This window comes from Corapipo altera, unplaced genomic scaffold (genome assembly GCF_003945725.1).
Source record: "Corapipo altera isolate COAL_440 unplaced genomic scaffold, ASM394572v1 52b, whole genome shotgun sequence".
Classification (NCBI taxonomy): domain Eukaryota; kingdom Metazoa; phylum Chordata; class Aves; order Passeriformes; family Pipridae; genus Corapipo; species Corapipo altera.
In genome coordinates, this window is record NW_020884922.1 from 117,465 (window position 1) to 131,149 (window position 13,685).

Here is a 13,685-nt window from a genome sequence, read left to right on the forward strand (position 1 = left end):
GTTTCATGTATTGTTTTTTTAAACTTAATGCCCAATTATTTGTATGCACCATATGGATTAAGCTTTTTTTCTTCTTTTTTAGGTTGCTTTAGATGATTTTTTACATAACATGCAAAAAGTGGACTTCAATATATTTCATCCAAGCTTACAAAAGAAGAGTACATTATTACCGTTGCATTTGTATATTAGGTCTTGGAAAAAAACATATTAAAGTTTGTTTTGTTTGTTTTTTTTAATATGGGTTTTAATATGAGTTTTTTTCTTTAATGTCTCAACTTGATAGAATTGTGAAGTGTCTAACTTCACGCTTCTGCAAAGTGCAGTTCTGGGAAACAGCAGATGCACATGAACTGTAGCTGTCAGCTTGCTGGCAGTAGTTAAGTTTGTTCTTGGAATTTGAGGCTGATATCTCTGTTTCACGTCTGCCAAGTCATATGTCCTTGTTGGAGATTACTTTTCTTGTCTTTCCTGTAATAACAGCAATATGACAGAATTTTTCTTGGACAAATTCTGTGCTAATGGATACTTCTGACAGTTGTCACTCTTCACTGAAAAAAGCAAAAAAAACCCTCCAATAACCAAGCCAACAAACAAAAACTGCTTGCTTTATGCCCAGGAGCAGTTACAGTAAATGCCCTGTAAATCAGCTAAGCAGTTCTATTCAGTACAAGGAGCAGGCTTCTTCCAAGTAGTGATGATGCTTCATACTTGGAAGAAAGAGCATGTATATTTGAATGCAAGAAAACTGTCAGGAAAAGCTTTAGCTGTTTTAATTATGTAGTATTTATGTAGCATTTCAGAATGGTGAAATACAGCTGTAGTGCAGAGTTTAACTGTGTGTTGAGATTGAGCATTGATGTGACTGTAGGTAGTGGGAGGATAGCTTTACAACATAGGAATAGAACCCTATACAGTTTTTGTCTCTGGCTTTTTCTCTCTGCTCTGGGCTTGGCTGTGTCTTCCTCTTGGCCTTTAGTCTCTCTGTTGTTGCCCACAGCTGTCATTGCAACATGGGTTCAACATCCCCTTTGCTCGGTATTTACCATGTCTCTCAGGACACCCTCCTACGTGGCTTCCCCGAATTCCTTTTCTTCGGTACTATGAAGAAACGTATTCCTGAACGCTTCAGGTCGTTTTACACCGCCCTGTCTGTAAGGTACTGCTCTGTTTTTGTGGTGGGAAACTGCTGGGAGCTTTGTACTCAGCATCTCTTAGGATCAAGGTAAATATTTCTGTTTGATTTGTTTTATGGTAACATAATGGTTCCTAACATCCAGCTTGATTCAATTGCACAAATCCGGTAGCTTGTTTTGCCGTCATCCTTGTTCTATTAAATAACTGCTTTTCCCAGAGATTTTTTTTTAATCACGGTTAATCTCCCCAGATGCTTGGCTGCATAACAACATCCTGTATTTCAGTGTACAATGCTACATAATGAACTTCTGAGAGCAAGATTTGTGGCTTTTTTAATCACAAACTTTCAGCATGGTAGAAATCTTTGGTGGTTTTGTTTTACTTGTTTGAAGTTGGTTTGTGATACAGATCTCGGTTAATTTTTCAGTTTCTTATTCCCAATTAAGAAATTTCTTTTTGAATTTGTTCAGCTCAGGATCCTGGTTTCTGTATTACTGGAAGTGCAGTAATCGAGGTGATACGAACCTAGAAGAATGTATGTACTGGATTGGGAGTATAATGGCTATTTTCTTAACGTGAAATCCTAACAGGCTCTGTCCTCTTTTCCAGTCAGCTGCTGTATCTTATTGGTGTTCTTGAATGTGGCAAAGAGATCTGGTGAAAAGAAAATGTTTCATTCCTATGCAGGCACTGCAGCTCTTCCTGCCAAACGACAAGCAAAGGCTTAGGCTCTGTAGCTGCCACCAGGCCAGCTGCGCGCTCGCTCTGTTTATTTTGTGTTCTGGAGCAAGCGTTACAAATGTCTCTTTCTGCAGTTGGTCCTTGTTTTGTTCCAAACGTGATGAGTCAGGATAATTGAGGCAGCCCTGTCTGTCTTCTCAAAAGGAATCACTCTCCTGTAAAGTTAACTTTTGGCAGGAGTGCAGTACAGTAAAGAGGAAGAGAAGGGAAACCATGCAGTATCACCAGCACCTCAAGTTGCTACAGTAATATCTTCCTTCTAGGCCACAAGGCCAGTGCTTTGCTTTGGTGTTGAAGTGGAACAAATCTTGACAATGTGTTCACAAAGGCATCAATGGATGAGCTGATTTGTTCTTGTGTAGAAAGAAACCATGTGATGCAGTGATTGGTTAGCATGGTAAGGAGGACTTATCGGTGAATTAGTAAACAGGATATGGAATAAATAAATTCAGGTTGTGACTTCAGTCACAAAAAGAGTTTTGAGTGACCTCAGAAAGTAAAGCAGCATTTCGAGTTGCAAATGACAGGAGGCTGCTTAAATAGGCAATCTGTGTCTCCTTCATATCCTTCAGGGAACAGCTCTCCCTCAGATGGCCATGCCTGATTCTTCCTTTAGGGACAATGTTGTGAATGGAAGCATTAAATACTTGTCAAACAAGGTAGTCTGCTTTCATTAGTATTTTCTCCTTTTATTTCTTGATGGAAGTGGGTGCCATATAAGAAATGTCCTATTTCTCCTCTTTGTTGTAATCTGGCTTATAGTTGTTTTCACCAACTGTTGCTGGCTCAGCGTTGCATTATGCCTGGTTTCAGTTGATGTACTGAAAGAAGTTTCTTTCTTCTGTTCTTTTTTTCTATGGCTGCTACAATTACTGAGATATGTTAAAGATAATTTATCTATGTGGGAGCTGTACATCATTTGCGTATGTCAAGTCGAGTATCTCAGACAACTGTGGGCTGCAATTTCTTTCTTTATTGCTTGACCAAAAAAAAAAGAAAAGACAAATCAGGAGTCAGCATGAATACAGCTTGAGAACCCTGTTTACTTCTTCATCAAAAGGATCGAGAACCTGTACATACATACAATTGTTAGTAATATTTAGGCAATATATGTTTAGGCTTATGCCATCACAAGATCTTTCTAGACCACTAGCTTCAAATGTGTCCTTAAGCACCCAAAATAGAGAGTAGGCTAGAGAGACTGCAGGAATCTATGTCAGAGGACTGTGGATCTCTATCAATGGTACTTTCAACAATGAGAAAGAAGACAGTTCCTGAAGAGCCACAATTGAAAGCTGGAACTGTTCTTTTCTGCACTGTGAATAAGTACTTGTTAAAATCTCTGTCTTCATGTAGTAGAGCAGCTCCTGACCGGCTCACACAGTCACGCTGAATAGGAGATATTTTTTGGTTTAAGCTAAAGGTGGAATTAGAAAACCATAGAAATCAAGTGTAGTCACAAAAGCTCACAAGCCCTGAGATAACAAACAAATCCCTTCTCATGCTAAAACACATCATTATGCTAAATGAAAGGTGCATTTTCAGGAATGGCCTTTCTGAATCAAATAATCTTCACTGCTGCACAATCAGGACAGAGCATCCGTTCTAGCTCTTTCTTGGATGTGGAAGAAGAGATCGAGATGAACAGGGCCAAAGAGAAGAGGCTTCCTCTATTTTTTTTTTTTTTAAGGCAGACTAGCAGACATAAAGAATTTTATCTATTCTCAGGACAAGCATCTGGAAAGACAAAACTAATTCAAAGATCTGAATATACAACCTATCCAAATCAACACAATATAGGGACTGACTCATTAGCATCAAACTGTCATAGGCAGAAAGCTCCTCGCATGTCAAATTTAAGATGCTTGGGCCATGCTAGTTAAAAAGAGTCTGATGAGACTAGAGGAAAATCTCAAATTCTTGTAATGTTTTCATACTTAATTTCTTTTCAAGAACGGAATGACTACTATACAAGTGTTATCATGTGTGATTGCCTGCAAGGGGAGAAAGATGAAGCAGCAGACTGAGAAAAGTGCCCTCCTTTTGCAGCCCCCCACCCCTGAAAAGGTTCTGGAGAAGGACTAGTGACTGACTGCTTTGAGAGGCCTGTGTGGGTGGACTCACTGCCTTTTCCTGCTGGAACTGCCAACAATTATGCCAAATACAACAGTGGTTTTGCAATAGGAATAAATGTCTTCCAGACTGAAATGAAGAAGTCTTGTAACACAGGCAACTAAGCAGTAAAGAGTAATGCTAAATAAGTGTGATGGTCACAGTGCACACATACATAGGCATAATGCACATGCATAACAGTGTGTGACAGAAAGTGCTATTAGACAAAACAATTTACCTTCATTAATTAGGTTTTATCATCATCTTCCTGATGGCTAAGAACAGAATACAGTTTTGCCATGTGAGGTACACTGATGTGCTCAGTTACCACAGCAATAGAATGCAACACTCGCTGAAGAAAAAAAGGCAAAGTACAGTTCAGAATAGTGCAAGATACACCCTACTTTCTTATACTGTTAGATAAAAGTGGCACTTCAGAGAACTTATCTCTCAGGATTTAACTGGAGAAAATGAGTTAATTTTTCATACTTAAGAAAAAAAGAAGGCTAAAATTTCTGATAATATTTTCCTGCTCATCAATCTATGACATCAGCAATCATAATTGCCGATCTACTGCTTCCAAAACAGCAGGGAACGACAGAATCCACTTTGTTATAGAGTAGCTGCCACAGCAAAGCCATGGTTGCATTTTGTTAGAAACACAATACAGGGCCCTGGAAAACATGTCTTTGGAGGCCAAGGCTTCAGGTCTTCCAGATACAGCTGTGCCAGGCAAAAATGGAAGCATCCTTAGGTGCTCACCTTTAGCCATTAGCTGAATGTGTACTGTGCCTACAGCACTGCTGGCAGAACACACTGCTCAAGTCTGAAGTAGATCAGCAAGCAAAGTTGCAGCAGTTAGCTCCTACCTTTCAACCCAAGAGTGAATAGCAGAGTGACTGCTACAAATTACCAGTCTCTCAGACAGTCCCTTCTGTTACCAAAGATGTGATAATCTCTGAAAAAGCACACTAACACGCAGTGACAGCACTGCTGGAGCTGTTCAGTAGTTGCGTGTTATGTAAGGCTGTCAAGATGCAGCTTAAAAGAGCAGCCACACCAAATAAAAATATTACTGCCACACAACCGCTTGCCGTTAGCTCAGCCTCCCTCAGATCAGCTACCACGAGATTTGAACATTCCCCTCAACTTTGTTCTACACAACGTGCAGAGAAGACACACAAAAACCACATACATGCTTTCAGCTGCTGCAGACACAAAAGGTCTGGTGTGACAGAGGTGTGTGGCCAACATCCCGTCTGAAACTATTTCTAGTTGCTGCCACATAGGTGACTGCATGCTCTTCTGTTTGTTCATCAAGTGCAGTGTCTGTTGCCAGGCAAATAAATGAACACACAAAAACCCCAACCCAACCAACTAACCAAAAAATCCCCATACAAAACCAAGCAACGCCTTTTTGGAGGTTCACTGAGCTTTTTGACTGCAGTGAGTTCCAAAGAGGCTCTCTGGTACAAGCAGCAAGTTCCAGCGGCACCCACATTAAGGAAACCAGTTTTCCAAAAGATATGTTTCATGACTCAAGCTCTCTCCTTGCAGCTGAAACATCTATGAGCTGAAACATCTATAAGTACCAGTGGGCAATAACTTTGGAATAGGTGCTGTTAGCACCCTGACTCTAAAGAAACCTGTGTGGCTTCTCTTCCTTAGGAAGGCAGCCTTAGAATGTTAGTTTCACCTCTACAAATTGGGTCACAGCTTAAAAATATGACAGAAATTGTGTTGACAAGCCCTTCACCAACGGGGATTCACTTTGGTCACATTTTTCCCGTACAGGGGAAACATCCAAGTAGATGGATTGCATCTCATCATTGCAGGTAAACAGCAGCCTCTTCTGCTTTGACCAACCTCCAGCACTTCAACCTAGCAGTTTCCTGAATTTTCCTCATGGCAATATCCCCTGAAGGGCATGTCCTTCTTCTACCCTCTCCAATTCATGCAAAGGAATCTCTTTTCCTCCTGCAGCTAGGCCCATTTTTGACCCTTTCCCCAGTTCTAGCCTAGGAGAGTAACTTCTCTCCTACAGGAGACTGGAAAAACCTTGTAATGCTATAACTCTGTGAATGCAAAATTCTAACACTGGATTTTGAAAGAATTTGAGAAAATCAGGTATTAGTATTTTATCCAGGATGAGCTCTAGGTCACTAAACTTCGGGTTTAAAGTCATTACTGCTGAAAATCAAGGACCTTTTCTGGTTTCTAGTAAATGAGAACATGCAAACAGCAAACCAAAACCTCTCCAAATCCATCATAAAAACTGCTAAGAAAATAATAACCAACAGTACTAGCAGATTGTCAGGGAGCTATTTTAAAATTTAACAAGCCCTTTTACATTGAAAACTAGGAAGAGAACCCAGTCTCCTAAAATTTACTTTGCCAAAAGCAAGAGCAGCAATCTACATCAGCTGTGGAAATGTCATAGTCCATTACAGGTTGAATTGTTTCACAGCTTAAAAATACCTCCCATAAATTGTTTGAATTGGAATTGGTTAACAACCAACTTAATTTACAACTGTACAGACAGCAAGAAAACAGTATTAATAAAATTGAAATTAGACTTACTCTGAGCTCAGAGTAATCCACAAATGCTCCCTGTGTGTAAATTTTCATTGCTCTCCCATCACGTACTCGTGGTTGCTCATCCACCAGAGAACATTGTGCATGAGTCATACGGTGTAGCCATGAATCTGGAATGGCACAAATGTCTTAAGCTGGGATTTCTCTATCTGGAATATGGTACCACTGAAGCATCGTGTACCTGGAATAGGTACTTCTGCAATAACAGAACTGTTACCATTTTTTCAGTTTTACTTTCTGGCAAAAGTCAGTGCTCCATAAAAACTAGAAACTGGGACATGCAAAAAAGCACTAGAGAAAAAAGGCAGGGTAAAACAAAGCAAAAACCAGTCACATTGCCATTATAGCACTGCATGGTTAAACTCCAAATAATTTAGGTTAGGAAACACATCTTGCACCACAAACATTAGGACATAATTCTTCTATTCCATAGGTGACTCTGAGTCCATGCTGCTTGAAGTATGGCTTTTTAACTTATGCTGCTTATTACTGGGAAGATATACAAGAAAAGAAAGTCAGGGATTGTTTTTCCATTAGGTACCATTTGAAAAACAAACTGCAGAATCAGAAAACCAGCAGCTGCAGAAAAACATAAATTTGGCCAGCACACCTAGAGGGGCTGCACCATTATGAAAGAAACACTGTGTGCTGGTTTGAGAGACACCACAGAAGTAACACAATGGAATTCAAGAAGGCTAAAACCTCTTAAACAGTGTAACCCTCCTCAGGAAGAAAAATGCGCTAAATTACTTGTTTGACCTTCACTTACAATTTGAACCTCCGTCTTCAGAAGTTCCAGCTCTTTGTCAATCCAGCATTTCACCCTCCTCTCTTAGGTCAGAATGTTCAGGAGGCATGACACTCTTCTTTCTAGTAGGAGACTTAGCCACAAAGATCACTCTCTCATTTTCTGACCAATTTTTCTGTCATCCTTGAACTACATTTTCATGTTCTTCCACCGGAATATCCTGGGAGGATAAAAAACCGAACATTCCTAGGAAAAGAAGGAAGAATGTAGTTATCTGAACTGGTTACTGAGATATTATTGCCCTATTGAGACATCAAGATTACCAGGTTAGGAAGAATCTGTCCTTCAAGAACTGTGTGCATATGGTACACAACAGACTTGGGGTCTGAATCCTCCTTGAGGTCCACATGCTTTTCTTTGCATGATGTGGAGCACTGAGTTATAAACCCAGTGAAGTTCCCCAGTCTAAAGTGAGAAATGTACAATGCAATGTGATACAACACTTGTGTACAATACTTCTAATTCAGCAATTCTGTTCCCCTTTCCTCTGTCCTCTTTCTTAATGTAGGCAGTTGGCAAAGCTGGTATCGGGCCCCAAAAAGGAAGACCATAAGGAAAGTAAGTAGTGATAATCCCTTAGGATTCCTTTTTAGCCTGGTTTTTGCTGAGAAGGATTACATTTGGTCACTGTCTAGTTAAATTGGTCCCCAAACTTCTGAGCTCATCAGCCAAAGTCAGCTGAAGTTGTGAGGATAGCTCTTTGATAGTGAATTTCCTCTGAGTTTTATGAAAAGAGGTAGGTGCAGATAGGAGGGGATGCTATTGATTCCTTTCAGGGTTGGGAAGAATGCAGCGTGAATTCCTGCCTTGTCTTAGGCACTAGAGCATCTATTCCTTAGCTCAGTTTTTTTTGTGACATGGATTTTCTGGAGTCTGCAAGACACAGATTAATTGTAAATCATTCTTTCAAGAAGGAGGAAATATTACAGTGTTATAAATAAGAGTTAAAAAGTAATTTGGTCACAAGATGCACAAAACCACTGGTGTGGGCAAGGTGTCCCTGAAGTTGAGCATTTTACCTTGGAACCAAATTGCTGTGCTGAGTACACAAGCAGGCTTGGTGCTGTGAGGTCGCTTGCTGGCAGCAGGGAAAATCCATTAGCTCCAGGCAGCATATTGACAGCCACAGGCTGAATGTGGGAAGCGGTCAGAAATGCCCTTTGTGTGTAGTAACTCAAGTTCTGTTTGTGCAGCGTAAATTGTTATTTACTGAGCTCAAACTTAGTTTTATAGTTGGTGATAATCTGCTTTCCAACTTGAAAGTGCTCTTAAGTCTTTCCTGTGAGATGCATCTCAACTCATTTTGCAGAAATGCTTATTTGTGAAAGCCAAAGTTTTACTTTGGCTCTAGAAATGGTATAATATCTGAATTCTTTCTTCTCCTCATGTCCTGTGTTGAAAGCAGGTAGAAACATGGTAATTTTTGTGTAGTTTAAGAACATAAAACCTGTGAGTGGTATGGTCATTCAAGTTCTGATGAAGATGATTATGCTTCAATAGGGTATTTTTTTAAAATATAAATGAATGGCTGTGGTTACAATTTCCTCCTTCCAAGTCAGTCTGGATAAAACAAACACTTCAGGAGCCTTTGTCTTGTCCACATACTGCAGCCAAAGACAGACACTCTATAGGCAGGAGCTCACTCCACTTCTGTAATGGTTTCTTTTGTCTTTCCCTGAACTTGGCAGAGCAAGTCTTCCGTGGAAGCCTGTAAGGAAAGCTGGAGTGGGTGGTCTGGGGCAGTGGTTACTTGGTGTTTCAGTTGAGCCCCTGTGTTGCATTCTTTTAGATGAAATCTCAGGTTTATGGAATCAGCAGATTTGCATTACTTTCTGCTAGATCAGTGTCTGTTTTAGGCACAGATTGGCCAGAGAAGCTGGGTACCCCATCCCTGGAAGTGTTCAAGGCCAGGTTGGATGGGGCTTTGGGCAACTTGGTCTAGTGGAAGGTGTCCCTGCCCATGGCAGCAGGTTTGGAACTAGATGTTCTATATGGTCCCTTCCAACCCAAACCATTGTGTGATTCTTGAAAAACAGCTTCTCTGGAGATAATTCCATCCCCGCTTAGCAAGGCTGAGGCTGTTTCATGTAGTGTCAGCTGCATGAACTGTATTGACTGCTTAGGAGATGTATGGTACAAGGAAGCAGCTGCACTCGAGTGACTCTTCAGAGCATATTGTTTATAACGATAAATGATTATCTAAAGTCATGACTATCTATAAAACGTTCTCTCTTTGAGAGGTGCTATGTCTCTTCTGTAGTTGAAATTTGTCCTATTAAAATCTGTCATCTCTGCTACATTCATTAAGCAAGTGCACAAGCAAGTGGTGTCTTTCCAGTCCCTGGTGGACCATAGAATAGACAACCTCTACAATTAAAAAAGGAAAAAAAAAAGAAAAAAAATTCACATAAGAAAACCCATAATGGAATAGTACCTATTAAAACTCCCATCCCTAAAACACACAACTCTGCTCTCCTAAACAGAACACTTCGTGAATAAGACAGCAATAACAGCTAAAGAGTGAGAAAAGTCAATAGTGTTCCATTCAGCTAGGCACCAAACGAATCAAGAAGATAATTTGGATGTACAAAATCTTGAGAAAAGATAGCAGCATCCCAGAAGGACACTTCCAAAACTTCTGACAAACCAACAGGGGTGGTTGCAACTCACTGGAGCCAAACAAGAACAAACTTCTAGTGCAGAATCTGCGACTGGGCTAACTTAGGAATCACCAGTTCATTTTTAAATGATACAATGAATATTCATTCTTTTTTTCACAAAAGGCAATATTTGAGAGTAAAGCATTTAATTCCCCCTTAAAAAGCTTAAAGTTACTGGATTTGGCCTCCTTTTGTGGGTGACTAAGGAGTGGAAGTATTCTAAAGCTGGGAAGGTATTCTGCATTTCTGCATCTGTCAACTAGAAAAGCCAACACACTGCTGCTTAAAAAAGATTTTCAGTGAATAAAGAAACAAAACACAGATTTTTTTTTTATTGTTTGCAATACTTTTTAAAGTTACTGAAAGCAAAGAATTTAAAGTCCTGTTTCAATATGCCATGACTGAGTTTTGCTGACCAAGAATATATAAAGCTAAGAATTAAATCTCTAATATTAGTTTTCTTTTGTAACACAGAACTCACTTATCTGTATAAGAAACAGAGAGATTTTATTTTAGCCCAAGGACAACATATGCTGCAAGGTTCTAGTTGCAAGTCCCATTAATTGTAAACTGATACTTGAGCCCTTACAAAAAAAAAAAAAAGAGAGTTGGTGGGAGAGAGAACTGACTTCCATGGAACAAACTACAGTTGACTACCAGTAGATAATTCCGTCCCACTTACAAATTAACCAAGTCCACTTGTACAGAAAACTTGAAAAAAATCGCCACCTCCAGCTTTTAAAGCCAAGACACTTTTAAAGGATAGTCTTGTGACGCAGTAAATCTCTGAACCTACAGATATCCTGGCTTCTATACATTTTTAAAAATTACTTTTTAGTGCTGCTAAAAAAAACCGTCAACACTGCCGACAATATTTAAACATTTTTTTATGTTAAAGAAAGCTATAACTTCAGTAGGTTCCATCAGAAATTATATGCCAGCACAAAGGAAAAGTTCACAGCAATTTTCAAATTGCTTGAGAGAAACCTGTAAGCCAAGAGAGTTGTAGACAGCCCATTACTGGAAGCTTTCATAAATAATGCAAATGTCTCACTGACACAATGAAGTAAAAATGCTTACTGAACCATCTATTTGCATTGGCTCAACACCAGACAGACTTGCTCCAATTTTCATGTGATCCTTGTGAAGATCTGAAGTGAAAATGCAAGCCCTGAAACAGCTCTTTGTAAACAGTGTCCATTCAAAAATCATAAGGCAATTCAGAAAGCATAGTACAGGACATGTATTGCAGTACATCATTGCTATATCATGTCTTCTGAAGAATATATTTCCTCCACCCTTAAAGTGTAGCTGTGGCAAAGCCGTAACAGTAAGGTTATAATTAAACAGCAAAAATAAATGTTATTTTAGATGACACTATGCTTTGAGATAAGTTTTTTCAGCTAAATTAAGATGGCAATTAAATAATTTATGTGAAATACCCTACTTATACAAAATAGTAAAATAAATTAGTATATACTCTGTTTAGTGGGACATCCCACAGTCTCCTACCCTTTGCCTTCTATGTGTCTTCTGTGTAGAATCTATTTTTTTTGCAAGACTGCATCTGCAGTACTAAGATACAGAGTTAATATGTAAGAGCAAAGATAGATAAGAACAAAAAACTCCATTGAAACCAGCACACATGATCATTATGCCATTTCAGTACAGTGAGCAGAAAGCAAGAGTCACTGACCCTTAGCCAAGTTTTTCAACAGTACTTAAAAATTAGGTCAAATATTTACTTTTTTATAGAGAGATTTAAGAAAAAGTGTTTGAGGGTTTGCAAACATACACTGTTATCAGGTTTATCTTCCCCTCTTGCTGAACACAGTAAAAAAAATACTTCATTTATGAGGAAAAAAAGAATTCTGAAGATTATAGGAAGATAATAGAAAGAAATTATGGCAGTCTTTCATAGCACTGAAGTTGCTCTGCATGATAGCATTAAGTCATTTTTAGTTCACAATCTTCTTCAGACAACAGGTTGCTCATTCTTCTATGAATTGGAGTTAAAGTCTTGTGCTGATATTCCGCGACTATATGTGCTAGAAAAAGCATGTCACTGCTGTAATGCTTTGCAAACCTTTCAGAAAACAATGTCAATTTGGACTTCACGAAGAGAATTAAGACGTGGACACACAGGCAGAAACACTAGGACTGTTTCACTCTGCCTGCATCCAACCTTCTGCTGTATCTTAAGCTGATGTTATAAAATTATTTTGTAAGCATGAAAGAAAAGTTAATTAACCATGAAGCTGCTTCTGATGTCAAGAAAAATTGATTTAGAGGGCAAATTAAATCTACCACAGGTCACAACATAAACTGATCATTTTGATTCACAAGAACCAGCCCAACCCATAAATAAAAGATGCTCTGGTGTGAAGATCTCTGTGCAGCTGGCAATCCCAACATGAAGGCACTGGTGGCCAATTTAAACATTAGGTGTGCCAAAATTCTTTACGTGTGAAGCACCTGACAAATACATCCTGCACACACTCTCAGACCTGGAATTCTTAAACTGCCGCAAGCACCTGTTTCTAAAAACCTTGGGTTGAACAGCTTGGTCCACACCTTATATAAATTAGTACACTAAAAATAATCACAGGACAACTCGGGCTGAACACCAGGTGGATTTGGGGAGAAGCAGATGACCAGGCTGCCATGCTGTAGGGGGGGTGGACACACTTGCTCAGCCCTCCATGTCCTGGTCCCTTCCCTGTGCCCATCTTCCATACCAGGAGAGACCCAGCTCAGTGATATGGCTCATATCTATCTGTGTTCCTGTCTGAACAGGGACAGAAAATTCAGATGAAATTCAGAAAGTTCACTGGGTTCATTATTACTCCAGCACCAAACTTTTTATTCCCCAAAAAAGCCAATCACATTATTGCTCAATAATGTGAAATCTGGGAAATGAAACTGGTATATTGCATGTAAGTGAAACTTTCTTAAAAAAGAAAGCCCCTTGGGCCATTTTCCAGAGCACAGATTTTGGCACCAGCGTGGCACTACAAAGAGCATGGTGCTGTGCCCTCTTCTCCGCAGCTCCCCAGAACACCCCAGCCACCTTTCCCCTCTGTACCATCCATCAGTGGCCGGAAATCGTAGAAGGATCAGGTTAGCTACGGAGTAGTTGGCTAGATTTGGAAAATATTGGTCTGGATTTTGCTCTATTGATGTGTAGACATTAAAAATGCTAACACAGAAGATGGAAGGGGCTCCTCGTGTTGACAGCGTTTCTGGTGGGAGCCGTTCTGGCAGACCTGCCACACTTTCTCCATGCTGACCAGGCAACTCTTCAGACTGAAAAATGTTGCTAATTCCCTCCCATGCGCTGTATAAAACTTTAAGTACAGAGAGGTAGTTAAAAACGTGCCCACACTGAATTTCAGTTGGGAGAGCGTACTTAACAGCCACGACCACGAGCATAAACACGGGATAGTACACAAAGAATGGAAACGTGTTGGTTTAAAAAAAACCCAAAAACAAAACCAAAAAAAAAACCCGTGAGGCAATAGTCTCGTGTCTGGAGTATCCCTGCTCCACGAGGTGCCACTCGAGGGTTAGGAACGGCCGAGCCCCGCTCCTCTCTGCCCTCCCCACGCAGGACGGCCCTCGGGGCCAGCCCGATC

The 13,685-nt window shown here is 39.9% G+C and overlaps 1 protein-coding gene and 1 long non-coding RNA gene across 7 annotated transcripts in view; one reads left to right on the forward strand and one right to left on the reverse strand.

Annotated features, from left to right (window-relative positions):
- The window catches only part of NDUFAF6 (NADH:ubiquinone oxidoreductase complex assembly factor 6), a 36,429-nt gene that overhangs the window by 19,968 nt on the left and 2,776 nt on the right, over positions 1-13,685 (forward strand). For 4 of the 5 annotated variants that reach the window (XM_027656965.1, XM_027656968.1, XM_027656970.1 and 1 more), the window contains one exon: positions 83-238. In XM_027656965.1, coding sequence (XP_027512766.1) covers positions 83-211 — 129 coding nt within the window. In that variant the 3' untranslated portion in view covers positions 212-238. Of the gene's footprint in view, positions 1-82; positions 239-13,685 lie in introns of those variants that run through there. The other variant, XM_027656966.1, reaches the window with a different exon arrangement.
- Positions 52-9,334, reverse strand: LOC113953637. 2 transcript variants are annotated; one of them, XR_003529959.1, is made up of 5 exons: positions 8,410-9,334; positions 7,352-7,576; positions 6,568-6,692; positions 4,226-4,339; positions 52-3,292 (listed from the first exon to the last, which is right to left on the reverse strand). It is a non-coding gene; the product is annotated as an uncharacterized LOC113953637 (long non-coding RNA). The 2 variants fall into 2 exon arrangements; XR_003529958.1 differs by having other exon boundaries at positions 7,352-9,334.